The 27,096-nt window shown below is 41.9% G+C and overlaps 1 protein-coding gene across 1 annotated transcript in view; it reads right to left on the reverse strand.

Annotated features, from left to right (window-relative positions):
• CHD6 (chromodomain helicase DNA binding protein 6) overlaps nucleotides 1–27,096 on the reverse strand; it is a 94,654-nt gene that overhangs the window by 2,445 nt on the left and 65,113 nt on the right. Inside the window, exons 23-36 of the mRNA XM_015425280.1 lie at nucleotides 26,001–26,090; nucleotides 23,549–23,652; nucleotides 22,756–22,885; nucleotides 20,495–20,555; nucleotides 19,397–19,451; nucleotides 16,715–16,934; nucleotides 15,724–15,932; nucleotides 11,165–12,769; nucleotides 10,514–10,662; nucleotides 9,206–9,412; nucleotides 8,207–8,653; nucleotides 7,257–7,265; nucleotides 6,659–6,841; nucleotides 6,455–6,574 (exon numbers count right to left, since the gene is read on the reverse strand). Of these exons, the coding sequence (XP_015280766.1) occupies nucleotides 6,455–6,574; nucleotides 6,659–6,841; nucleotides 7,257–7,265; nucleotides 8,207–8,653; nucleotides 9,206–9,412; nucleotides 10,514–10,662; nucleotides 11,165–12,769; nucleotides 15,724–15,932; nucleotides 16,715–16,934; nucleotides 19,397–19,451; nucleotides 20,495–20,555; nucleotides 22,756–22,885; nucleotides 23,549–23,652; nucleotides 26,001–26,090 (3,589 nt within the window). The remainder of the gene's footprint in view (nucleotides 1–6,454; nucleotides 6,575–6,658; nucleotides 6,842–7,256; nucleotides 7,266–8,206; nucleotides 8,654–9,205; nucleotides 9,413–10,513; nucleotides 10,663–11,164; nucleotides 12,770–15,723; nucleotides 15,933–16,714; nucleotides 16,935–19,396; nucleotides 19,452–20,494; nucleotides 20,556–22,755; nucleotides 22,886–23,548; nucleotides 23,653–26,000; nucleotides 26,091–27,096) is intronic.

Here is a 27,096-nt window from a genome sequence, read left to right on the forward strand (position 1 = left end):
GCCCCCCGTACCTCACCCGGGGGAACTGCGATCCCCCGCGATCCCCCCCGAAATGACCTCTGATCCTCTGACAGATTTTGAGCTCCTTCTCAAAGAACAATCAGAAGAATTGAAAGGGTTAATTTCTATAGTGTATAAGATCTTAGTAAATAAGAGAAACAGTCCTTGGATGATAAGTCAAAAACAATGGCATTTGGACTGTAAACAAGAATATCCCATGAAGACTTGGCAATCAATCGGGGCATTACCCAACATTAACTCTCCAGTGTTCAACATAAGATTTAACACTTTCAAGGTATTACATAGATGGTACCCAGGGCTCTAGTCGGGGGGGAGCTCTCAGGTATGGAGCTCCGGAAGAGAACCTCTAGGCTGGAAACAATGTGGTCAATTAGGAGATTATGCACACTGTTGGTGGTCATGTCCTTCAATACAAAGCTTTTGGACACAAATTTTGGCACAAATTGTGATTATTACTGGAATTACCTTACCTGCAACCTTAGAATCTGTGGTTTTAGAAATAGACTTACGCCCTATTGATAACAAATGCACTAAGACACAGATAGCAATACTCCTAGCTGTAGCAAGAATATCTATAGCCCAAAAGTGGAAACAAAAAGAACCCCCATCACTACATAGTTGGCAACAAAAGCTATGGGAGCATTTTGTACATAGCAAGATTTTAAAAAATACTGCATTACAAAACATACAAGGTAAACAAAAGGTATTTCAAGCTATATGGTTTCCTATCATACAATATTTAACAGAATATGATATAGTACCACGGCAATCATACTATGAAAAGTTTTTATATTTCTAAAGGGTCTTTGTTTAAATCATTTCAGACTTTAAAACTGTATCAGTAATTTGACTGAACTACGTATACATTGCTTGCATATACTATCACACCTATTTATGCATTTTGACTTGTTGGTTATGTTGTACTGTATTGTTTTTTCTCTCTGTTGGATTGGTTAAAAATGAATAAAAATTGTTAATTGGAAAAAAAACCCTTCTCCCTGGAGTAGTAAATAAAATTACCAATCCACATTAAACTGTGTTATCGGTCCCCTTTAACAGATTAATATTGTAACCCCTTGTACCTTACTTAACATTTCCTGTAATCTTTAAGCATCTTCTGATATACCCACAGATAAAAGTATACTATTGTTAATCCTCAAGGTTCTGAGAACTAAAGCAAGGAATAAGAATTTCAGTCTCTACTTCACTATGAGAATGCAAGAAATGCTTAACTTTTTGATAAGCCATCTTTAAAAAAACAAAAAACAAACCCTAGAACTGGCGTATCTGTTATCAGACATTCTAACCAGGCCAATCAGAGTTCTTGATTTTTCTACTTGTTGATAATAAGCCAACATGTCAGAAGAGGAAAAGTTGCTTTGTGCCTCATTAGAATGTGGTCACCATCAGTGAGGACACACACTGCTGGTATGATACCTGGAAATATACATACCTGCTTATATACTAACACATGGACAGGCTCTTCTTGCTGTAGATGCAGCATAGTGGGCATTCAAAAGGGTGGCTGTGGATTATTATACAAAGGTGTGCCAGCAGCTAAGCTCAAGTACAACTGTAGGCATTAGGGAAGTGTCCTATTTAGAATGTATACCAGGTGTGCTGAACTCATTTGTTACAAGGACCGGATCTGACATAAATGAGACCTTGCTAGGCCGGGCTGTGTGTGTCAAAAATGTAATGCCAGCTAGTGAAGATATCAACTTTATAAAGAACACAAAGAAACACAAAGATTTTTAAAACTTTAAATAAAACATGCTTAGAACACTAGCACTCTTGCAATATTTTGTCTATTTAACAATCTCTGATAACTGATCCCTTTTGCTCTGAATTATTGCATCAAAATGTCTGTGCCGTAGTGATCTTGAGTATGCTGTTCAGGTGTGTATCTGTAAGCTGCAAACCTACTTTTGATTTATTGACATTCATTACAGAAATCTCATGCTCAGTGTTCTGAGCCTAGGACCCAGGGGAAAACATGAAATGGCTGGGCATTGCAAGCTTTTGTACACAAGTTGCTTCATGTGCTGGTCAAGAACACGAGAAGGCATCCTGACACAGACTGAGGGCTGTTTGTTTGTCTACAAAACTATAGTATTCCCCAGAGAAATAACTACAACTTCCTACAAAGGAAATCTGTTGGGTGAACTTGGTCTGGACACACACTCTCAGCCTAATCCACCTCACTGGCTTGTTGTTATTCCTCCTCTAAAATAGTGCACATTGCTTTCTTACTGAGAAAGACTGGATCATGATGGCATGAACACAGTGAAAAGGGGGAGGGAACCCAGTTGCACCCAGAAGAGCCCTGGCATAAGGAACCCAACAAAACACACACAGCATAAGGTGCGCAACAGAACACACACACTGCAGCAAGGCACACAAAAGCTCATACCTTGAACAAAACTTTTTTGGTCTTAAAGGTGCCTGGTATTTCTGCTGTGTGATTGAGGCAGCTCCACAAAGCAAGCTCTCCCTCGTTCCCTCCCCCCTGCCTCCCTTCAGGGAGGACCCGCAGGCAGTGGAAGGAAAGGAAGGCTTCCCTTTGTCTCCTGTATACGATTGAGGTAGCCTGGCCAGGAAGCGAGCGCTGGCTGATTCCCTCCCTCCCCCTGAGAGGAGGAGGGGAAGGAGCCTCAGCCAGTGCTTTACCAGATTCTCAATCACACAGAAGAGGCTTGCCTATGTATCTCTCCTGTGCGAGTGAGAGAGTCTGGTAAAGTAAGCTGTGATGTAGCAGCAGCAGGAGAACTGGAAAAGGAAGCATGAAACAGCCAGGGCCTTGTGGGGTGGATTGCAGTCCTCCGAGGGCCTGATCCAGCCCCCAGTCCACATGTTTGACACCCCTGAATTGTATACATTGTAAGTTCTTTTCTTTTCAGAGCTCCTATGATCATATGATCTTGAGCAGTAACTAAAAGAATAATATGCTATTTACTAAAGGAAAATATGCTAGACAGAAATTTAGCAACCAAGTAGGTTGTGTTCGGATCACTATCTAGCATCAAATAGATAATATTGTTCCCTTGAATCTTATTACACAAGAAACGTGTTAAAAGCAGTATGATCCAATGGTTCCTAAAAATGGTTAAAAAATCAACATTCCAATATTTTGAGACAAGAGTGTTGCTTTTACCCTGACCACAAGGGCAGAGACAATCTGAATACAGAATAAGACGGAATCTGCCCTGTAGTACTTCGGAGGGGATGGCATTAAGGTGAGCTAAAGTGAATGCCCTAACAAGGTGTCTCATATATAATGGCAGAGTCCAAGGAGGTAAGATACCAAAGAATTGACTTGAGCAAACTCAAATCAGGAATTTCTACCTGGGAATTGTTTTTTCTTCAAATCTCTCTGGTTTTACCAGTGCAAGTTTGCTCTGAATAAGATTAAGCTGGCTTCTGGAGCTGCTTCTTTACAAGGGGAGGAAGATATATCCCCAGTGCAATTCAGGTATTCAACTCTAAAATAATACCCTAGCTACTTTATGATGTTACTATCTGGACTTCAGTGATCTCAGAACATTTGAGCATCCCCTATGCCAGTTTATATGTAGGATAATAGGATTCCCTCATTGTGTCTCAGATGTATCTCTAAGAGCTCGGAACTCTGACACTTTGTTGTTTGTATTATATTGTTCTATTCTGTTTTATGCTGTTTTAACTTAGGCACTTGTGCCTCGTTGTTAGCCGCCTTGAGCCTTCAGGGAGGGTAGCCGGGGAGGGTGGGATATAAATCCAAAAATAAATAAATAAAAAAAGTCATTGAATGCCAGACCATGCATTTAATAAAAGTTCACAGGAAATGGGAAATAGTAGGAGTAAGAGGGGGGGAAATGTGACATGAGTGACATTTATCCAGAGTGGTAACTTACTGAAAGCTTAACAATGTCAGACCAGTCAGCTGCAACGGCATAATCCATGTTAGCATCAAGCCATCTTGGCAGTTCCTTCAGTGCTGGTGCCATGGCTCCTCCTAACTATAAAACACAGTAAAAAGGATGATTTATGTTGCAGAAAATATTAAGCATAACTATATAACCAATATGATGAAACAACCAGAGAAAGTAAAGATCATGTTCAGTTAAATCCCCTACTCTTCAGAATTGGTGCTGTTCTAGAATAGTAAAGGTAAAGGTTTCCCTTGCTCGAAAGCCAGTCGAATCCGACTCTAGGGATGCTGTGCTCATGTCCATTTCCAAGCCGAAGAGCCAGCGCTGTCCAAAGATGTTTCCGTGGTCATGTGGCTGGCACGACTAGACGCCGAGGCGCACAGAATACTGTTACCTTCCCACCAAAGCGGTACCTATTTATCTACTTGCAATTTCTTCATCTTAAATCAATAGTCTGAATATATATTTGCATCTAGTTTTCTTTCTTCAGCTTAAAACAAAGTTTCTAGTCTTTTTTATGAAAGGGAAAATTCAAAAGCATGAACATTTGTGTATGTAGGAATATTTCTTAATCCAACTGTCATGGCACCACATGATCACCCAACGTGCAAAGCAATGCCACTTTACCCAGTGTGACATCTATACTCAGTCTAGCCTACGTTAACCCATGACTAGATTATGATCCATGTGGTGGTTGTTCTGAAACCCTAGGCAATTTACATTTTCCTTGTTACAAAAAAGTATGTTTTAGCAGCCAGTACAGAGAGGGAGTTCGTACAAACAAAGCGCAGGAAGAGCAGGTTAAGTTGCACAATAGGGAGCATGTTGTGGAAATGAGGGGTGCAGTGTTCCAAGTGTTTCTGCACCATGCATTTTTCTCAGAATACATCCTGAGAATAGCTGGTACAACCTGCTATTCATCCCAATGTCATGCATTAGAACTTTACTTATTGAAGTAGTAGGCACTCCCCCCACAATGTTTCTGATTATGTCTGGAAAATGCAGCAAGGAATACTGCCTCTTTCCCAGCCAACAGATCTATTTGAGAGGAAGGACTGCAGCTTATTTACCAAGGAAGCAGCAAGCTGCAGTCTTCTTCTATTACTGTGCATTTGCTGATAAGAAAGAGTTACGGCTCTAGGCAGTTGTTAAATATATGGGTGCTGTTCCCTATGCATATGTAGTCCACATGTGCAAGGTGTAGCAAAGGACAATATGCAGATGACACCCAGCTCTATCTGATGTTGGGTGGTTGGTCGGGCTGCAACCCAGAAGATCTGAACCGGGCATTACAGGCCATGGCTGGGTGGCTCAGGCTGAGCTGGCTGAAACTAAACCCGGCAAAGATGGAGGTCCTGTGCCTGAATCGGCGCAGTTCGGGGTTGGGGATCTCTCTCCCGACCTTTGATGGGGCGCTGTTGGTGCCAGCGTCGGAGGTTAGGAGTTTGGGAGTGCTCCTGGATCCCTCCTTAACAATGGAGGCCCAGGTGGCAGCCACTGCCAGATCTGCATTTTACCATCTGAGGCAGGTTTGGCAGTTGGTTCCCTTCCTCGACCGTGGTGACCTGGCTACAGTGATCCATGCGACGGTCACCTCAAGGTTGCACTACTGTAACGCTCTCTACATGGGGCTGCCTTTGTTGTATATCTGGAAGCTGCAGCTAGTGCAGAACATGGCGGCCAGGCTATTGATGGGTCTCTCCCCAAGTGGGAGCACATCCAGCCTGGGCTGAAAGCGCTGCACTGGCTGCCAATAGCATACCGAATCCACTTCATACCGAATCTACTTTAAAGCCCTACATGGCCAGGGTCCGACCTACCTGAGGGACCTCATTTCCCCACATATACCCCCAAGAGCACTTCGGTCGGGGACACAACACCGCCTGGTGATTCCAGGCTCCTGGGAGGCAAAGCTTGCTGCAACTAGGGCCACATCCTTCTCAGTGGCAGCCCCCACCTGGTGGAACGAGCTCCCGGAGGAGATCAGGGCCCTGCGGGACCTAATGCAGTTCCGCAGGGCCTGCAAGACGGAGCTCTTCCACTAGGCTTTTATATAGGAGCCGCCACTATCACTACCACCACTATCAATGGTGGAGATAACAACTGGGTTAGGGGAGGTCCCTGGAAGATCTACCACAATCTTGCATGGCACTGATATCGCTGGACTGGCCTTGGACCATCGACAGGACAATATCACCCCAATGAAAGGACTGATACCATCTTCGGAGATCATCTTGTTTGTATGGAGCACTTTATTCTTGTTTTGTTGTTATTTAATGGTTTTACTGTTTTATCCTGTTTTTATGTATGGGCTTGTGCCCTCTTGTAAGCTGCCCTGAGCCCGCTCGCGGGGAGGGCGGGATAAAAATGTTAACAATAAATAAATAAAATAAATAAATACTAGAGCAAGGTGCAACAGATTTAAAATTGCGTGTCCTTCACTCACTGCATTTCCATTTTGTGTGAGTACACACCATGCTAAATCCCTTAAAAGACAAAGTGCAGAACATGCTTTTGCTTACCCTCCGTCCTGTACCCTTATGGACCACAGGCACTCGCTCCTCCCCTGTCAGAGAATTTATATCCAGTTTGCTGGGGTCCTTACAACGCTGCCTCCTCTGTTTAGGCTTCTCTGAAAAATTCTAGAAGTAATAGGAGGAAGAATATGGATGGAGCTTATTTCTGAGTAAACATGCACAGTGTTGGGATTCAAGACTCATACTTACTGTGCCAAAGCCAGGAATTTCAAGAGTGTAATCAGACTGCTGTCTCAGCCAGTCCAGAAGAGTCTTGTTTGGAACAATCTTCTCTGCCTGGACATTAGTGCCTGGTACTGTCTGCTGAGTTGAGGTAGAGATGGCTGGCCCATCAGGGTTTGGATTAGTTGGTACAGTCTGGGCTTGATCTTCCTGAATAATGTCATGGGAAAAGAAGTAAAAGGCTATTATTGAGATACTGAAAGAATACAATTTTCCCCAAATGTCATTGGAGAAGGAACATCATCTATCCTTAATGGCAGTGTTCCTGGCCAAATTCAGGCTATTACAGGGATAACAAAACTTCTACAATGGTGCAGAAGTCTAGGACAAAGTTTCCTATTATGAAGTCACTCAGAACGTAATTTTTCCCCTACAGAAAAGCAACCCATTCCTCCTTGGCTTGGTTCACACACATACAACAACACATATTCTGACATAGTATGCTGTTTGTTGCATGGAATAATCCTTATACAGCCCAGTGTTTCGACTGTCTAACTCCTGTACAGGCTCTGCTAATCTGCAATGCTACATTTCTATTAGGAGGGATCAGCACAAATAAAAAAACACACAATTCCTGACCAGTGTGTGTTATCTGTGTTTTTATCCTTCCCTTCCTCCAAGGAGTTCAATGGAGACTGCCCCTCCCTTGCCTTCAGTCTCTCACAGTGATGCTTTCTTTAAAATGAACATTCTTGTGAGAAGACATACACAATTTAAATATTGGTACTTTTTGTGGGTTACTCAGGGAATAATTAAAAACAAAATTGACTATATGGGACAGTATACAACTAGTAACTGTGGTTGCCTTTCACTTGTTGGAAAAGTAGCTGACAGCAAAAACGTGGATGTTAGAGTGAAGGATACACTTCCTAGGTAGCCTATTTTCATTACGATTTTCTGACATAATTAACCAACTGCCAGCTCTACATCGACTCTCAGAGCTGCTGCAGACATTATTGCTGCTGGCTTGCCCTTCAACTAATGATTCTTGCAAGCAGAGTAATTGAGAGAGTGCTGTAACATTCATATGGGGCACTCAGGGAAAACTGCAGTGGCTAATTTGATGATTTTTTTAAAAAAATCTCAATAGGCACTTTTTTCTAACCATGAAGGTAGTTGCTGTGATCTTTGGCAAGTGTCATGCTGAACATTAATACACACAGAGAGACAAAACAGAAAATTATTCAAAATGAAATGCTTGTACCAACTTGTAGACCTTGTAAGTTACGTAGTCATAGAATTGTCTGTTGTACTTCTTACAGATGCAAACATGCCTGCTCCCTTTCTATGGGTTGAAATTTGGCCTTGTTAAGGCATAATCTAGGATAGGAAGCATGATCCTGATTGTTTTCTCTCTTTCATTCTTTTTCAAGCATTGTTCCCTACTCTGAGCCTTGAGATGGGGCAAGTAAGAAATCCAAAATCACAGTCAGTTGTGACATGACATTAGATAATAGTTCTTCAAAGAAGGGAAGGTGTGGAGAGAAAGGAAATGAGGTGGAGAGTATTACTCACCGGCAGTCCTGTCTGAAGACTTCTCTCCTTCAAAAATATCAGGTCTATCCCTTCCACATTTTTTCTCCTACCCCGCCTCCTCCTCATGGCAGCATCATCCCTTCGTAGACTCCCATTAACAATCTGTCCTGTGACAGGATGAATTAATCCCGCCTGAAGGATACCAGACAAGTCCATGCCCAGAGAGCCTTGCAGGGCATTCACTGTTCCTAATTTAGGCATACTTGTGTTCAGAGAGAAAGGAGAGCTGCTTCCTGGTGATCCATCAGGTACTCTTGAAAGATCCACTGCCGCATCCCGCCAGCCATTCAACACAATAGGAGAATGGGGATGAGATGCAACCAGCTGTTCAAGGCTCCGTTGCTTGGCATCTCTTTCCATCTCAAATTCAAATGGTCGCCGCTGCTTCTGTTCATCTTTGACAAATGTGGGAGCCAAGAAACCTTCCTGTATTTGCAACCAAGAGCAGAAAGAAGTCACTTATGGCTATTTGTTACAAGTGAGATTATAAAACCTCTTCAAGCTAAATCCAGGGGACAGCTTTGTGCTAGAATGTTTGGCCTCTGGCCCAGTATCACTATCCTCTACTGAAGGTACTGAGAGTCTTGTTGGAAAGTAATCAGGCCCAAAGGAGAAGCATCTCACTTGAAGTTCCAAACAAATCTTTCCCAAAGGGAGAAGGACCAGCAGGCTCTCTGTATTCATAACCTGTAAATGCATCCTGCCCAATTACTCAAAATAAATCAGTTAAGGAATCATTCTGAAAACTGCTTGTCTGCAAAGGATATAGCAGCCACAGAAGAACAAGCCAATATTCACTGTTTAGAATCCTCCAGAAGGTCCCATATACCAGAAGGGTATAAGTAGTACCTATAAGGAGGAAATGGCCTGCAACTAAAGAACAGAAGATTGCTGATTATAGGAGTCATTTGAAATGTGATGCAAGTGAGCTTTACAGCAGGTAAAGCATCTACCAAAACAACTCTCCCATCAGCTCACCTTTTGGACCTGTGCAGCTATCACTCCATTGCTAAAGCTGGGCTCTGAGGCTTCTGGATCAGAGTAGTTGTTCCTATTGCCAGTACTACTAGCCAGCACAGCAGCAGGCATTACGCTGTGAATTTCAAATGGCTGGCTGGAAGAAGGCCACTTGCCCTTTAAGATGGCGTGACAGATGTTGTCAAGTCGATTGATGATCACACGATCCTGCCAAAAGAATTAGATATACTTCACTAGGTTGCACACATTGATAATCATTCACATTATAACCACTAGGTGAACTAAATCGAGTAAACTAGTTTAGCTTCAAGAATCTGTGTTTGGAGATTTGGCAGCTGACTCTTTGACCAGGCTATACGTTTACCACTTTATAGATCAGAACATCTGTGCTAGGTCTAAGGCCTGTGTAAGTAAAATAAATGCATCTGGTCACCTTATGCAGAGCGCTCATATCAAACAAGGTTTTAATTTACACCTCTGGGATCTGACATAGACCTACTGTCTTGCTGTACTTTGAAAATGTGATTGCATAATGAAAGAAGAAAGCAGAAGAATCTACACCGCTAATCCTCCCAATCACAAAGCACAATCCTCTCTCCTCATCATAACTTAACACTGCTGTTCTAAAGTGGATCCTTTTAATGCCTCATTAGACTATATATACACAAGCACAACGGAAATAACTAACATTACTCATATTCCAGCTGAGTTATCTCCTGACAGCAATTTTTCTACAAGTGACGATGACTGCAGTGTTCTTCAGCCTGGAATATAAAAATAAGGGTACTGCAGAGCCTCAGGATCCCTACACCACCAGTAAGAGAAAAGATAGCAGTGAGCATGCTTGCAAGAGGACCCATCAGTGCTTCTGAACTCTTATTTGACCTTAAACTCAGCAGAGCTGCCCCAAAACTAAAAGGGAACTAAAGCCCACAGAAATGTGCACTCAAAACTGTTTTTCACATTACCTGTTAAAGACACAGAATACTGGTGGTGATGGTAAACATTCATGTCAAATGAAATATGATAATATAATGAAAAAGGAAAACACAGGAAATCTGGACAAAATCTACAAAGCTGCTACTAAATATTTTGCTAAACATATGTCTGTCTGTCTGTTTGTCTGTCTATGTCAATCAATTGGAGACAGACCCTATTATTTCCTCTTCTCACACTATATTTTCAAAGGCATCCAGACACTTGTCAGAGTGTACCGTGTCTTTAAAAATAATGTGATAAGTGGATCTTCGTCCAGGCTGAGCATTAATGTACAGTCCTTATTCATGCATACTTAAGCTACCAAGTCACCTTAGGCCATTCTGAGAAAGAGTAGAGTGTCTTCTCTTGCAAAAGCTGAGCTATGGTAGGTGCCCGAACATCTTGAAGTTCATCACTCTCTTCAGGCACAGCAAATGTGGAACTCTTACTTTCATCTTCGGAAAACTTCTCATAACAATCTAGAGTGGTAAACAGCAGATGCTACCATTAGTTAATCACTCTTCTTTCCAATCACTTCTATGTCATGGAATGACACACAATTGCAAAGGAGTCAGCACTGTCACCGAACTCCTACAGAAAACAGCTGTGGTTAAAGAATTCAATTACAAATTCCAGCAGCTACTGGAATCTAAATGGCAGGAAGTGTGGCTGACAGGTCATCCACACTCTGTTAACACATATTAAAGAGTATAACTGTAACACACACAACTAGCCAAGATCTTGCAGAGTCACAATCTGTTAAAATCAGCAGTCAAAACACTGTTTTCTGGCCCTATTTGAAAAACAGGATTTCATGAAGACTTGGCATCTTTATTCTGTTATTTTTATATGGATTTGTGAATATGGTATCAATTAATTTTTACCTAGCGACTTTCACTTTAGGTAAGCTTGTTGTATGGTAAACCCCCGAGCAGCAAGGGAATACAAAACAATGCTAACAGAAACATATCCTTGTAGTACCTTGATTTTGACTTATTCCATCCCTTTTCTCTAGATCTTGGTTCTCACATTCTTCCTCCTCTATCTTTATTTCATTCCTACAGAAGGGCTGAGCAGCAGGACTATCTCTCTTCCCCTCAGTGTCATCTCCCCAGGGGTCTGCCTCCATGCACACAGAATGTGACTTGAGTAGCTCCATTTGAACTGCTGAAGCCTGGCTTTCTGCAGAGTGATGGTGATGGTGGTGGCAGGCCTGGATCTCCTGCAAGGCTGGAATGTGTTCCTCAAGGCTCTCACATTCAGCTTGGTCATCCTCTCCAGCCCCTGGCTCACTATCACATTTAGATGCTGCTTGCTCACTTGAGACTGATTCAACCAGCTCCTTATTCCTTTCCTCTATGAATGCATCCAGAGTGGACAGAATGCAGGAACCCTGTTTCTGCCCCTCTTGTGCAACAGTTCTGGCTTCCCCACCATCAGAGGTATTTAGACAGCTTCTAAAGCCTCCCACAGAGTCAGCTGCTGTCTCCAAATGATCTTCCTCTTCCTCCTCCTCGTCTTCCTCCTCCTCCTCTTCTTCACTGTGGCTCTGACTCTGCACTGACTTCTCCTCCAAGCCCTTCTCATGCAACAAGCTCATAAACCTCTTCTCAGGGTGGACTTTGATATCAAAATTGTGAAGACTAGGGCTGTACACTCCTATACTCAGGACCCCTTCCATGCCATCTCTTTCAAATGAGCTAGCATATTGACTCTCCATGTGCTGGAGAGCTTCAGAGGGTTCTACAGAAAAGTTCTCAGATGACTTTGCTTCCTTGACAAAAGGCTCTTGTGCTGTATTTTGACTCTCCATTTGGTCAGTACTGAGTTGCAAATGATCAAGATAGGAGGGGTCTCTCGTAGTATCAGCATCACAGCTAGATAGGTCTTCATCTCCATCTATTTTGCCCTCTGCTATTTTGGTAGTATTGCTACTGACATCTGTGCAGCTGGGGCTGTCACGGGCAAGGGAACTGTGTTCACTGTTGTAGGCCTTCTCATCATACATCATGCACATCAGAGAGTCAGGCAAAGAACTCTCGTCATAGTTAACAGGCATCATACCACGGACTTTAGACATAAAGGTTTCACAGCTCCCTTCCTGAGAGATGCTTTCTGTCCGTAAGAGGCCATCACCTGTGCCCACCAGCTTGACACAGCTCTCAGTTTCTGTCTCTGCAGATTCATGCTTTCGCTCCACATGACTGTACGAAGGGGAACAGTACAGTTTAGAGTTTGCCTGATGATGGCAGCACAAGTTTTCTGCTCCAATAACCGCAGTCCTTTTGTGTTGAGCATAATTTCTGTAGGCATCTAAAAACGACAGCTGAGGGTCGTTCATGATGAAATAGTCTGTACGGTTCAGTCCATGTTTAGCTGTACCTATCAGCAGATCCCGGTCATGTTTACCACATTCCCACCACACAGGAAGATACAGGCTTGGACGGCAAAGCTTGAGCCGTTCATGCAGCTGTGGACACCTCAACACTTGCTCTCGGACCTTCCGCAAGAGCTCAATTCGGTACAATGTCCTTGCAGCACGCTCTTCTGTGATTGGTTCCACATAGATACTAGGATCTGCTGGGCCTACAGGTAAGGAAAAGGAAAGAGAGGTTGATAAAACCATAAAGGACAATAACTGAAGTCAAAGTATTAAAAAAATGTTGTGAGTGTCAGAACATATGTGTTGCAGATATTTGGCAGCAGCTCAATCTCCTGGTTTAATGTAATACATAGAAGAAGCTGAAGAAATGCCTCTGGAAAAGGCAGACAGTCTTTTATCATGGGATGCCCTTGGGCCAACAGAGGGACATCAGCTGTGTATACTATGGTATATGGCACACCAATGGCCCCTGTGTGCCAATAGATAGAAGCCCATGGTGTACACTGCCTCTCTTTGTGGGAATACCTGCTTCTAGATATAAATGAAGACCTTAGAGAAACAAGTACCTGATCCGATTTCACAATTTTCACACTGTGGGAAAACAGGACTCACAAGTCTTCATTTCAGCCCACATGTGAGGGAGAAAACCACTGAGCCATTCCAGGTCTCCTGTCCAGCCAGGATTCTCTCTGGTCTCACAAGATCAATACAAGTTGTCTCTCGGGGTAACTTCTGCCACCACCAGCAAGTCAATTTACAGGACCCAATCCACCTTGAGGTCTACCACCCAGGAACTATTGGTTGCATTGCTGCTTACATGCTCCACCTTGTCTCTGGCATCTCCTGTTTTGCTTGCCCTAGCTACTGAAGGGGCTAGCATACTCGCTTGCACCCTGAGGGAATGAACATATCACCTACTGCCTCTCCCCATACTACTCTTTGATAAGTGTAACTGAATAGAGTTTAACATGATCACAGAGATAAGACTTACAGCATTCAAATACTAAGAAATGTAGTAAGTAAACAAAAAACACACACATTTGGAAACACAACAGAATGAGCAAAGTCAAAGAAATAGGTAATGTTACCCTCTAACCCTAATTCTTACCTACCCCTGTTTGATAGAAATTTTAAGACAGGCTACAGATTCTTGGAGTTACAAGTATTTAGAAATCATCCATATTCTTAGTTCAGTGGTTGGGCGCTTCCCCTGTGGTCTCAGCAAAATATGCTCAAGATGGAGTCCAGATACAAAGAGAAGAGATGGCAAAAAGGTTTAAGACAAGCTTCTTCCTCCTGCTTAGGCTTTTTATAATTTTCCTTGCCCCTTCCTCTGCAGAGCCTCTGTGTTTCTGTCCCAAAAGGAAGATCTGTTCTTGGCTTTTGGCTTCCTAAATTCTGTAGCTACTGTGTGACCTGGCTATATGCTCCTGGCTACAGCATCTCCTGCATTTCTATGGCACTGTCTGGCTTCATGCCTGAGAGTTAAGTCATCTGCCACCTCTTTCCCCTTCCCTCCTGCTAGACAACAAAAGGCACTTTGTCCCTTCTGAGTGAGTACGGGGTGTAAGGCCAGTGATAAAAAACCTTGATATATATTTTGGAGTATGTAAATTCTAGGGTGTAAGGCATGTCATCACACACCTAGAGATGAGACCCAAGTAAAAAAATGTCTGAAATGCACAGAAGAATACAACAACTGATAATTACTGCTACTACAAGTTAACATGTAGTCAATAAAAGAGAGGAAGAGGGCTGCTAGATCTAACCTCCTTCTGTTCTTCAGCAGCCACTTACTCTGTTCTTCAAAGGCATTTCTCAATTTAAAACAGAAATGTGGGATATAAATATTCTAAATAAATAATCTTCTTGACTTTAATGTTTTGGGGATGTGGTTAAATACAGTATGTAGTACAATTAATAGTTGTTTTTTCAACTAATATCCCTTTAAATCTAGCTACCTAATTTGAATTATCTGGCAGATGTGCATTTCCATGTTCCAGCAAACAGACAGACAGTTGTAAACATGCACATTTTAAATTATATTATATTATAAATTATATATAATATATAAACACATACATATAAATTTATATATACATATATTAAATTATATATATTACATAAATTACATATATTATATTCTAAATATTATAAATTCTATTATAAATTGATGGTGCGATCTCATTTGGAATACTGTGTGCAATTCTGATCACCATACCTCAGAAAGGATATTATAGCATTGGAAAAAGTGCAGAAAATGGCAACTAGAATGATAAAAGGGTTGGAACACTTTCCCTATGAAGAAAGGTTAAAACGCTTGGGGCTCTTTAGCTTGGAGAAATGACGACTGAGGGGTGACATGATAGAGGTTTACAAGATTATGCATGGGATAGAGCAGGTAGAGAAAGAAATACTTTTCTCTCACACAATGCAAGAACTTGTGGGCACTCAATGAAATTGCTGAGCAGTCGGGTTAGAACAGATAAAAGGAAGTACTTCTTCACCCAAATAGTGATTAACACATGGAATTCACTGCCACAAGAGGTGGTGGCAGCCAATGTTCCCTCTAAGCTGTGGAGTCTCGTGAGCAAAAATTCTACTTTGTGAGCTACTGGCATTAAAGTTGTGAGCAAGCCATTTGGCTCCTGCATTAATCAGTTTGCTCTGGAGCTATCCTTCCTGAGCTGAGACAAAAATGTGTGAGCTGGAGGATAAAAAATTGTGAGCTAGCTCACTCTAACTCAGCTTAGAGGGAACACTGGCGGCAGCTACAAGCATGGACAGCTTCAAGAACCCACTGCTGGACTTCCTGATGGCACCTGGTATTTCTGGCCACTGTATGACAGAGTGTTGGACTGGATGGGCCATTGGTCTGATCCAGCATTGGCTTCTCTTATGTTCTTATGTTATGTTCTTATGTTCTTAGCAAGTGATTGACCACCTTTTTGCCACAGAGTAACATGACATTCAGACTCAGTCTCCCAGATCCCAAAAAATGTGCTCATAGTATTTTTAGTGAAATTTCAAAATGCATAACCTGGGGCAATGGGAAGTTATAGCACAAGGGTGGAAAGACAAAATGAATTAAGAAAGGAGACAGGAAATCATATCCTTTACATTAGTAGTTTACATGCCCTTAATTGTTCTTACTCACCTTCTTCCTTCCAGTGGGGCAAACGACAAACATTCTTACACATGGCAACAAAGCTGTAGAAATATTTTTCCAGACTCTCATCAGTTTTCTTCTCCAAACGTGAAATAGATCGGAATTGAGTCCAGTCAAAGATCTTCTTCTCTGGATCATAGATTATTCCAAATGAGGAGACAGTACGGTAGAAATCTGCTTGTTCTCTTCTGGTCCATCTGCAGAATGAAAGAGGAACACACACAAAACTGCATGAAGACTCTTTTTTTCTGTCTAGTTTGTCTGAAATTGTATTAGTTCTATGTTATTTTAAAATGTGCATATAATATATAAAAAACAGGCCACTTTGTGCTGAAAGTAGCTTCATACTGATAGTTAACAAGAAATGGAGGACAGCTCCACAGAACTAATTCAGTGAGCCGTGTTGGTTTGCTCAGATATTAACAAGAGGACTACTTGGTGTTCCTTCATATGACAGTATACAAATGGAAGTAATTCCTCATATCCTCCATGCACAAGGAGCTGGCACGCTACAGGAGGAGGACAGAAATGAAGTATTTTCCCTACTAAACTGTAGCCCCTTGGAGGCAGATGCTAAAAGATGGATCACCAGTCCTGCCTAGCTTAGAAATTGTTTGGATTTTTCTCAAATTTGCTTAACTGAGTAGTTTCCTGCTCTGTTTTCCACTCAGTCTATTATCTGTGAAAGGAGAGCATTCCTTGCCTTGTCGGACCATATGGTTTTGTGGGGAGAAATGTGTTGTGTTGAGTCAGAATATGAGTGTGGGTTTTGAGGAATGTGAGTAGCATCTTCATGTTTTCTGAAGGCTAGAGCTAGCTAAACCATTCAAAGTTAAAATGTTCAGTAGATTTTGCAATCACTTTACATAAAGGGAACTTGGGGCTCAACAGTTCCTCAAGCAGGTCTCTAGCAAAGAGGCATATTAATTTTATAAATAAACAAATAAATAAATGAGCTTGGGCCACCTGTCTCCTTTACCTTTTCTGCAATTCTTTGTTCACCGGATCCCCCTCACTGGCTCTCCTGAACATCTCCTCTTGCAGCCAATAGCCATGGTTACAAGGCCCCATGATTTCAGGTCTGGATGGCAACTCTTTACGGTTGCAACGTTGATAGACAGTAACAAGACGCCGCAGTCTGGCTGTCAGGGCAGACGACACAGGCCAGCTGGATTTGTCTGAGTCGGAGCAATCCTGGGCTTCAAACATCAGCAAGGTCATTAGTATTTAACATAATCCCTCAAGAGGCCTTGAACACACACAAAAAACACAGCTACTAATTCATTAAGGACTTTATCCTACCTATAAATATATATAAATATATAAAGGGACCCATAAACGTCCACCACTTCTCAGTACTGTGGGTGGACAAGCAGCCAGCTTGTGGTTTCTGGGTTCCTGCAGTTCAAAGTTCATTAAGTACTCTTATTTATTGTTCTTTGCTTTTTATCATATTGAGCAGTGTGCACGGGACTAGTGTGGAAATTACAATCACAGAAGTGGATGCATTAGCAGCACTATTTGAAACACACACATACACATGCATACCCAAAGGAGAATAGAAAATTTGAACTTTATGATAAAGAAGATACCTGTCATGATGGTGGCCAACTGAAATTGCTTGCAGTTGGGAGTCGGTCATAAACAGAGACCTGCCCACCACATGAATCACAGAGACCCACCAATATAATTTCAAATATAAAAATCACTGAGTTCAATGGTTTCTGGTCTCTGATGGCAGATGATTGTCACGTTATCTGATGATACCAAAGCTTTATACCATTTATCTAGTGATAGGTGAACTACTGTGCATTTGACATTAAAGGCTTTCCTAGAAGACATGCTTTCTTTCAAGAGTTCACATCCCACTTATGTTAACACATGTGTGCTGATGGTGCCGCATGCATTATGTGCATTGTTCTCTGGAAGCCATAGTGAAGAAAATTTGCTGCTTCTGGATAAATGTCTATTTCTTCTCTTTAAGTAATGTGTGTTTGTTTTTTCTCTGCATTTGTGCTGGTGCAGAAGGATTAAAATTGCATCAGAAGGAAATGTATTTCCTTTTGGAAAAGAAGGGTTTTTTTCATTTTTCTAAAAAATTGGTGACTTTTTCCCATTAAAAAAAATTGCACTAGAACACAATAATCCCTTCTTGGAATACTACTGTGCTTTAGGGCAGAGAATTTTGTTTAAATTGAAAATTATAATTTAAACACCCATAAACCACTCTCCTACCTGGAAGTAACAAATTTTCTTCCTATGTATATTTGCACACTCCTGCATCAATGCAATAGTACTGTAGTAAAGAAAAAAATAATTACAGAATCTTGCTTCCCTAGACACAGTTAATATTAAAGGAGTTATGGACACGCACACACACAGTAGTGTCCAAGCACCTGTTTTATTCTAAATAAAGAGTTAGATCAAGATGGGTAGCTGTGTTAGTCTGTCTGTAGCAGCAGAAAAGAGCAAGAAACCAGTAGCACCTTAAAGACTAAAGGCTGAAGAAGTGAGCAGTGACTCACGAAAGCTTATACTCTGCCACAAATTTTGTTAGTCTTTAAGGTGCTACTGGACTCTTGCTCTTTCCTACTGAACAAAGAACGTTTCTTAGGGAAATGATTCTACTTGAAGTACACACAAACATTACAAAACTAGACAAATACATATTCCGGACCACATGGAGAATTTCCACAGATGGAAGGTGAAGATTCTTGCCTACTTGCACCTTTCACTGCAGACTTCAGACTCCCTCATTCCAAACTATTCCTGAGGGTCCCCTGTCCCCCAGGAGCAGCAGTGAGGGGCAATTGCAGCTGCGGCAGAAGGGAAAAACAGGGAAGTCACTCTTTGCAGATAGAAATCCCTTCAGTTGGTAGAAATCTCTGATGGATCCAAGCCTATGTAATCACAGACTTCATACCATGGCTATTTTATATCTGTATGTCCTCTGTAGGGATGGGCACAAACCTAATTTCATGACGAAATTTCCTGGTTGTGCAGCTCATGGTGGGAAGCGTGGGGGGGGGGGCAGAGGGATCGCTGAAATGGCTTGCATCCATTTCAGCCTAACAGTGGGACTGGTGAGCCTGTCAGCTGTTAGGCCAAAATAGATGCAAGCCATTTCAGTGATTCATTTTGGTCTCCCCGGCTTCCAAGTGGGGTGGGGTGCAAAAGGGATAGTTGAAATGGCTTGCATCCATTTCAGCCTAACAGCAGGGCCGGTGCACCTGTCAGCTGTTAGGCCGAAATAGGTACAAGCCATTTCAGCAATCCCTCTCACTCCCCCCTGCTTCCAAGTTGGGGGAGCAAAATGGAGCAGTTTAATGGCTCACAGACATTTAAACGTAACAGCTGGACGGGTCCACCGATTGATTCAGTTCAAGCATTTTGTGCTTGATTCAGGGTTCAGTTCAGGTACAACCCAAACCCCAAACCAGACTGTTCTCGTTCATGCCCATCCTTAGTCCCCTGGATACTCAAGTTTCTATAGCATGCAAACAAATCTCAAGGCAATGACTCACTTTTTTTTCTCTTTGATTGGGACTGACATACTGGCCAGTTCTAAATCCTGATCCAGAAATTAAGATATGCTTCTATTCCAGCCAATAACTCTGATAAAACACCACATTCCCTAAAACTTTCATATACGCAGCCTCACCTGCCACACTATCATCCTTCTTTTCACTGGTTTCACCACAACACTCTGAAGTCTCCTGTGAATAAAAAAGAAACAAACTTGTGTCAACCCATAATCTAGGCCAAAAGCCAAAAACATGAAGCGCTGTCGTAAGTCAGCCTGTGCTCAGTGATGGCATGGATTCCTCAGAAGAAGAGCTGCCTGCAGCGAGCCCTCAGCCAGTAACCAAACAACTGGCTGCAGCTGGCTCTGAGCCAGGAGGAGAGCAACAAGAGATGGGGTTACCAGCTGATCAGAAGTCACAGCCTACAGCTGAAACCAAGCTATTGCCTTGTAGATCTGAAGGAGTCAGCAAGTCTTCAGAAACCACTCCCAGCCCACCCAGCTCACCCACACCCCTGCAGCACCAACACTGTCAGAGGCACACAGAGTTGCAGGAAAGAAATGCGAGACAGATGGCCCGTCATCAGCTGTCAATTGACAAGACAGATGAGTAGTTTCACAATGACTGTCAAGGAATTGGCCAGGAGTGTAGCTCATTAAGACTTGGCTATAAAATAAGCTAGGAGAAGCAGCAATTTTGTGGACACAAGTACACATTGCTACTGAACCACTGATCTTGCTGTAACCGGACCACTGGAACCCTGACCCTTGGAATGGACCTGACTATCACCTTTTCTGGAACCCTTGACCCTGGACTGGACTTGCTGCCTGGATCCCTTGACCCTAGACTAGACTTGACATACCTGCTCTCTGAAACCCCTGACTTTTGGACTGGACCCTGGTTACTCTTTACAACCCTGCCTATAACCTGCCCTGCTGAACCCCAGCCCTTGTCTCCTGGGAGGGCTGCACCAGTACAAGCACAAAACGAAGCAGAGCCTAACATATTGGCTTATTTATACAGACTCTTGAAGTATACATTAAGAAAAAACAAGCTATATCTCCTTCACCTTTGCTTCAGTAACAGCCTAGCAAGGGGACTACTACAAACTCATCTGCAAAACTCTATGCTAAACCTGCAACAAAACCCAAACTTGAAGGGGAAGTATATTTGTTACTTCTGGCAGCAGAAGGTACCCAAAGTATAAACGTACTACTTCCAACAATGATACTTACCTCCTCTTTCTGCAGCCCATCCACCTTGTCTGCACTACCCTCATCTTTGTCTATGTTGCCTCTAAACAAAACAAATCAACAATGGGGTGAATCTCTGGAAGCTCCATCAAACAATCTAATTTTGCGAGAGCTCTCCAATCATTCACTCAACTGATTCAGAGCCTGCACAGACATTTGTTCTAATACACACACAGTGATTTTATTTATTTAAAATATTTTCAGAGGTGTTGAACTCATTTGTTACGAGGGTCAGATCTGACATAAATGCCACTTTGTCAGGACAGACCATGCATGCTATAAAATATAATATGAAGTACTGGAGATACAAATTTTATAAAGGTGATTTCAGATGCCAAATGGCAATTGCAGGTGAATGACAATAGCAGGCTTGATTGGATTAGGTGTGATATGCAGAGGGGTAGTATGTGGGGAGAGACAGGAAACCTAGGTCTCGGTTTGGTCCAGGAGGATTCAGTCAAGGAGGATGCAAAGAATAAATGGACATAAGTCTGACATTAGAAACCACAACATTCAAAAAACAGTGGGAGAACATTTAACCTTTTACAAAGGAATTTCAAAGGGAGATTAGAAGAGAGACTGCTGAATTGTAACTGATAATGAAACTCAAGAAAATGTATCCTCCAGGACTGAATTAAGACCTAGGTTTCCTGCCTCATCACCAACGCCTGCTATTGCCATTTGGCATCTGAAATCACTCCACTCTCCAAGTTATAAGGACCAATAGACTCACATTCTAGCTGTATCTGAAAGAGGGGGGGGAGTGACTTACAAAAGCGCATGCCCTGCCACAAATTTTATTAGGTGCTACTGGACTCTTGCTCCTTTCCAGCAATAAAGACTGCAAGCTGTGCTGTTAGGTTTCTTTCTTTTCCCCTCCATCTGTTTAAACTGGAAAGGGGGATCTCTTCAAATGAAATTATATGTTGATTTCAGACTGGGCAAAATCCACACAGTGCTATAATGAAACAGTTTAAAGAGCAAAGGGGGATGAAGAAAGGCAGCTAGTGAGGAGGGAGGGGAGAAAGGGAGACATGTTGAACTGGAACATATGGAACCATAGATGTATTTTTAAGTACTTAGCCATCTATTTTCCAGTCATTAAATAATGAAATCCAATCCAAATGTTCTAATTCCTAATCAGGGTCTTTTTGAAAGAAAATAAAAACAGAGAACTCTAATCTTTAAAAAAAACTTTTCAGAATAAGACAAAATAATTTCCTTTTAGTTCTCTTTTCCCCTTATCCCAACGCACCCCTTTCTTGTGTGTGTGTATATGAGAGAGAGAGAGAGAGAGAGAGAGAGAGAGAGAGAGAGATCAAGTATCAAAGAAAACAGCAGAGCACAATGATCTCAATGTAAATTATGCTTGTCAGAAGAATCCTCCCTCCCTCCGAAGAAAAAGTGAGCGTGGACATGAAAGTGTATAGCTGAAAGCTTATACTTGAAATAAAACTTTGCCAAGGACGTTGCTTTCTCTTGCTCTTTCCCACCCCCTCCCTTCTTCCCAAAAGAAGCTCAGTCAATGGACAGAAGCGAGGCTTGGCTTTGTCTCTCTCCCATGCAAACAGGAAGCAGCAACTGAGGGAGCTATGTGCGTGAGAGAGATCAAGTCTTGAGGAAGCAGGAGAGGAAGCTGGGTAAAAGTGAGCTGCAATGTAGTGGTGGCAGCAGCAGCCTTGAGGAAGGAAGCAGGAAACAGCCAGTTGCTTGCGGGCCGGATTCAAACCCTGCAGGGGACGGATCCAGCCTGTGGGCCACATGTTTGACACCTCTGATTTATATCCTGCCTTTCCCCAATGCCCAAACTGGCTTACAGGCTAAATGGCCTGGCTTGTGTGAAGAATCAGCAACAACAGTATTTCTTCCTTGTCTTCTTCAGATTTAACACTCCATGATTACTCCAAGTACAACCAATTCTTCAAGCAGCACAAACACGTCTTCCCATAGCTATATGAGAGAGTATGTACAAAGCCTATGGAGGAAATTTGTTCCAGAGAATATTATTGGAGCTTCATATAGACCAGGCTTCCTCATACACCACTCTGCAGCATCACTCTGAACAGCTTATGCCTTTCTAATAAAGCTTCTAATTTAGTATGCTAACACAATGAGACCAGCACTTATGCAGTCCCTAACACTGTGGCTGATGTATGTGTGACATATGCCTCACAAGAAATTCTGACCTTGTGGCAGACTGATGATCCCACTAAACTGGCTTGCACCCTTTCTGAAAGGTTTACCTTTCTGGAGCATCCGGCGCTCCATCAATGACACTCTGCTCCACAGACAGCAGCTTCTCATCCGGCATGCCTACCTTCTCAAGAAAGCACAGGGCTGGATCAGCTCGCATGGCATTGTACCGTTCATAACCTAACAAAAGCCACAAGAAAACTTTGTGGATACTCATCCAGTCATTTCTAGCCTTACACACTATTATAACCTCCTTAATGTCCATGTAAACAGCTAGAAAGAATATGGTAGGATAAACAGCCTCTGAACTTTGTGTGTAAATAACTGCCATCAGCACAATCCTGAACAAAATCACACCATTCTAAGCCCCCTGACTTCAACTGACTTAGAAGGGTGTAACTTTGCTTTAATATTGCACTGTATCCCACATAACATGGGCAGATTGTATGTGCAATACATGATGAGATCTTCAAATGCAGAGGAGGGTTCAGCAATACTTCAAGTATTAAATGTTCTGCAAAGTTTATTGCCTCTCCCCATGACAACAAAAACACTATTATGTAAATTAAGCTAGTATATACAGAATATGTTTATTCTGAATATTAATATATCACAGAAATCAGAATTTAGATTTTTACTACACACAGCATTGCCTATGTTTTTCATATACAGAAAAAGGAAGAAAAAGAATCCTGAGAAACAAGAAACTTTGAAATGAAGTTACATCTTGAAAAGTCTTCTTTAAAAAATTTTCCCAAGTTCTATCTAGTTTCCCTCTCCCAGGCAGAGCCTCACACAGCGAGAAATGCCTATTAACACTCCAACCAACATACAAGGAAATACCATGTTTGAAAACTCCAATGAGCAGGGATTTATCTGCCTCAGCATTCCACCAATCCACAGGGATCTCCACATAGTCGATGTCTGGTAGCACAACATCCAGATCTCTGTAAAGAATACAGAGGTTGCATTACTTGGAGCGTCCTGCACAGATTTATCCATTCCACTCATGAATAAGACTTATAAACCATCTTCTAGACTAGCACATCCAGGGTATGTATCAGGGGTCTACAAGCTTCCTCTTAATTAACATTCTTCCCTATATAGAGACCAATAGTGCCATCCTAAACAGAGCTACACCCTTCTAAGTCCATTGCAAATGTGCTTACCTAAAAGCTCCTGTAATGCTCTCTATTCACAAAGCAAAATTTAGGTATGTGTGATACACCTCCATAAGCTTTACTCTATCAAAGCCTTGATAGCCTTAACCCATCTTGATAGCAAATATAGCCACACACTGCCCACTGCAGTCGCATCTTCAGAAATTTGAAAGAGATACATCAAAAAGGAAACTTCAACTGCCCTTTTATTCAGTCCGTTGCCTTGGCTGAGAAAAACCACATGTCCCAGACTGCAACATTTATGACCAGTTGGCCAAGCCTGGGTTTCAGAGTCAGAACAGCATGTTTACGGATTCAGTGCTGGGGCTGTGGAGATGGTTACTAGTTTACATGGTTTTAAAGGGATTAGACAAATTCATAGCAGAATGATCCATTAATGACTATTAGCTATGGTAAGATTAACCACCCAGACTATAGTGTGATATCTCCATTTTATTTATGCAATGCAGTAGCCTGAGGCCTCTTTAGTAATAGCTGGAATGAAAGCTGAATGAGCCCAAACATCTACCACAATATACATGTGGTTAGTCTTTGTAAGCAGCACAGAATGTAGAACCAAAGCAATTTGTTTTCTCCTGTCATATGACCTTCAAACTGCCAGTGCCTCACCTGCCACACGCTGAGCTCTGGTTCTATAGCCTAGTCTTGCAGTTTTGAGCTCTAACTAGGCAAAGTTCCTCCAATTTGCCTTCTGAATAGGTAAAGCTGTACAACAAAACTTCCTTGCCTTAATTTCTCCTGTCCAGTCAGCTATACCCTAAGATCAGAATGCATTTTTCATCTTTGTGCATATTATGTGTTCCACTGACGGTCTCAGGAAAGATAGTCATCCATGTAAACAATTATTCACATATTTTGCCTTTCACAAGTACAGTGATTTAATGCGAAAGTTTAAACACCGTTTCTGCTGGGGAGGTTTGAACTTCCGAAAATCCAGTCATGCTGATATGGAAATACAGTCAACAACTGATTAAAGAATTATCAGTGGATAATCTGTAGCCCTAATGAATTAGCCTTTTTAAAACAATGTGGAAATCCACTGTTTCAGATATTAAGAAATAAAATTAGTATTTTATTTAAAGTGATAGGTAATTTTCTATTTAATTAAGGCTTCCATCTTGGTCTCGATGAGAGAAAAGCTCACTGTGAAGGACTCCAAATCTGATCGCAGCAGCAGTCTAGGAAGGGTGATGGCATTTTAATCATCACACCTTTTATTCACCTAAAAGCTGCTGCTAGCCCCACTAAGTAAAAATTGCTGGTACTCCCCCCCCCTTTGTTGGGAAAAGAGACTTAGATCAGAAAAAAGGCATTGGGGAGAAGTATTAAATGCCCCCTCCCCCAGTGCAGATGTTCTGAGCAAATCTGCAGTGGGAGACCCAAATCACAGATCTCCCACATTAAGTAACTTTGTCCACATAATGTAGCTTTGTCCTATATCTCTGTGGTTTTTGGCATAATTCTTTTTATTTTGATTAACTGTTCTTTATTTATGAAAAAAATGTTGCTCTTTAGTGTTGTTGACTTTTGTTGGTAATTTATGAATGTTTTGGATAAAATATGTTTAGATACTGCTCTTTCATTGGGGGGGGGCAGAAATCTCATGGCCAGCTCCAAACACTGAATTTGTTACAAACAACTCTGGATAGGTCTTCAAGTAGTGCTTTTTGATCATATATCTATGATCAGTTTATAAGGCTGGCTGCCAGTGCATTCCTATGCAATGGTACTGCAGTCTAAGATTGTGAAATCAATTAATAGTGGAGTAACTCTGCATAGCATTGAACTGAAAATAGCTTCAGAAGGAATGGTTGGATTAAAATATTTTCAGTCTGCTACTGGAGTTTTGCTTTCTCTGACCTTCTTTCCAATGCAGATGTCTTTATTGTCACTCTCATCTGTGTGTATTTCCAGAACCAGGAATAATTTACAAGACCACATTTATTTCTTTAAAGCATAAGTTGCAAAATAACTTATAAATAACAATCCAGTGTAAAGTTCATACATAGGCGTACTGTGTTCCAATCACAAGCAGTGCTACATTTTCAATGCAGAAGATGAAAAACATCGTCAGGGGATTCTACAGCAAATTCCAGAGGGCTAACATAACATACTTGGCAAGAGTTCCTTCAAAAGCTTTGTCGGCTGCCTCCCCCAGTACTTCAGCTTTCAAGTAGTACAGCATTCGCACTCGCAACAGCACCCTGCCAAAAGGAAAAGCCATAGGTGATACAGAAAGTAAACCACAGTTTCCAGCATTCTTGGTTCCAGATCAATAGTCACAGTCTGCAGATCCAAACAACAGGCTGGTTTGGAAACTAGCAGTAGACTAGAGGCTCATATCACTACCTTCCAAAATCGGCATTACAGGAGATAAAACCCAATTCTAGAAGAAGATGTGCCAGAATTCATGCTAGTGAATGAGAAGCAGTGACTATGAGAGATCTCACCCTCTTATCTCTATCAACATATTGAGCAGCCAGCTCTAAGGCTCCTGAGAAAGCATTGAATAAGAGGCAGGAAAGCAAGCCCTACTGGCTACAATGAACAAACTGGGTATTGCCCTAAGCTATGTGTGTAAAAAGATAAAAATTGCACATGCGATATCATGGAGGAGCAGATGATGTGCTGCAAGCAGAATATAACCAAGATATCCAAGAGAAATCCAAGGCAAGCGAAAACCAGATTGTTAATACAGAAACATGCTTTCTTGCTGTCTCCATACTGACTATCCATCCTGAGACATGTGAACAGAAGCTCCAGGCCATGGTTCTGCTGTGTATTACAGAAGACACCAAAATCTCTCAGGAACAAACACTCTCTTGGAAATCATTAATAAATCCACATATTTTGTCAAATGTATTCCCCACTCAAGCTTACAGAATGTATTTGCCCCAGTGACTTAAAGGAAAAGGGGTCACAACCTGTAAATCCCAAGGGAAGGTGGCACAAGTTCTAGAATTTAAGGGGATAGGTGTGTTTTCCTGTGAGAGGTTTCCAGCCTCTTTTATTTCCATGCAATCTGGAAAGTGGGGAGGGCCCCCCAGTCTTGAACCTCATGCATCTGTGACAGCAACTAAGGAGAAAAGATGTTCCCTCCATGCCCTACAAGGATCTTCCAGACAGCAACCTCAATTTTTTGAGAAACATATTGCCAAATGTCACTGTTGGCTCAGAGTTTTAGAGAGGAAATCTAACTCTGGGAGTTCA

Source organism: Gekko japonicus, unplaced genomic scaffold (genome assembly GCF_001447785.1).
Source record: "Gekko japonicus isolate JY-2015 unplaced genomic scaffold, Gekko_japonicus_V1.1 scaffold2, whole genome shotgun sequence".
NCBI lineage: Eukaryota > Metazoa > Chordata > Lepidosauria > Squamata > Gekkonidae > Gekko > Gekko japonicus.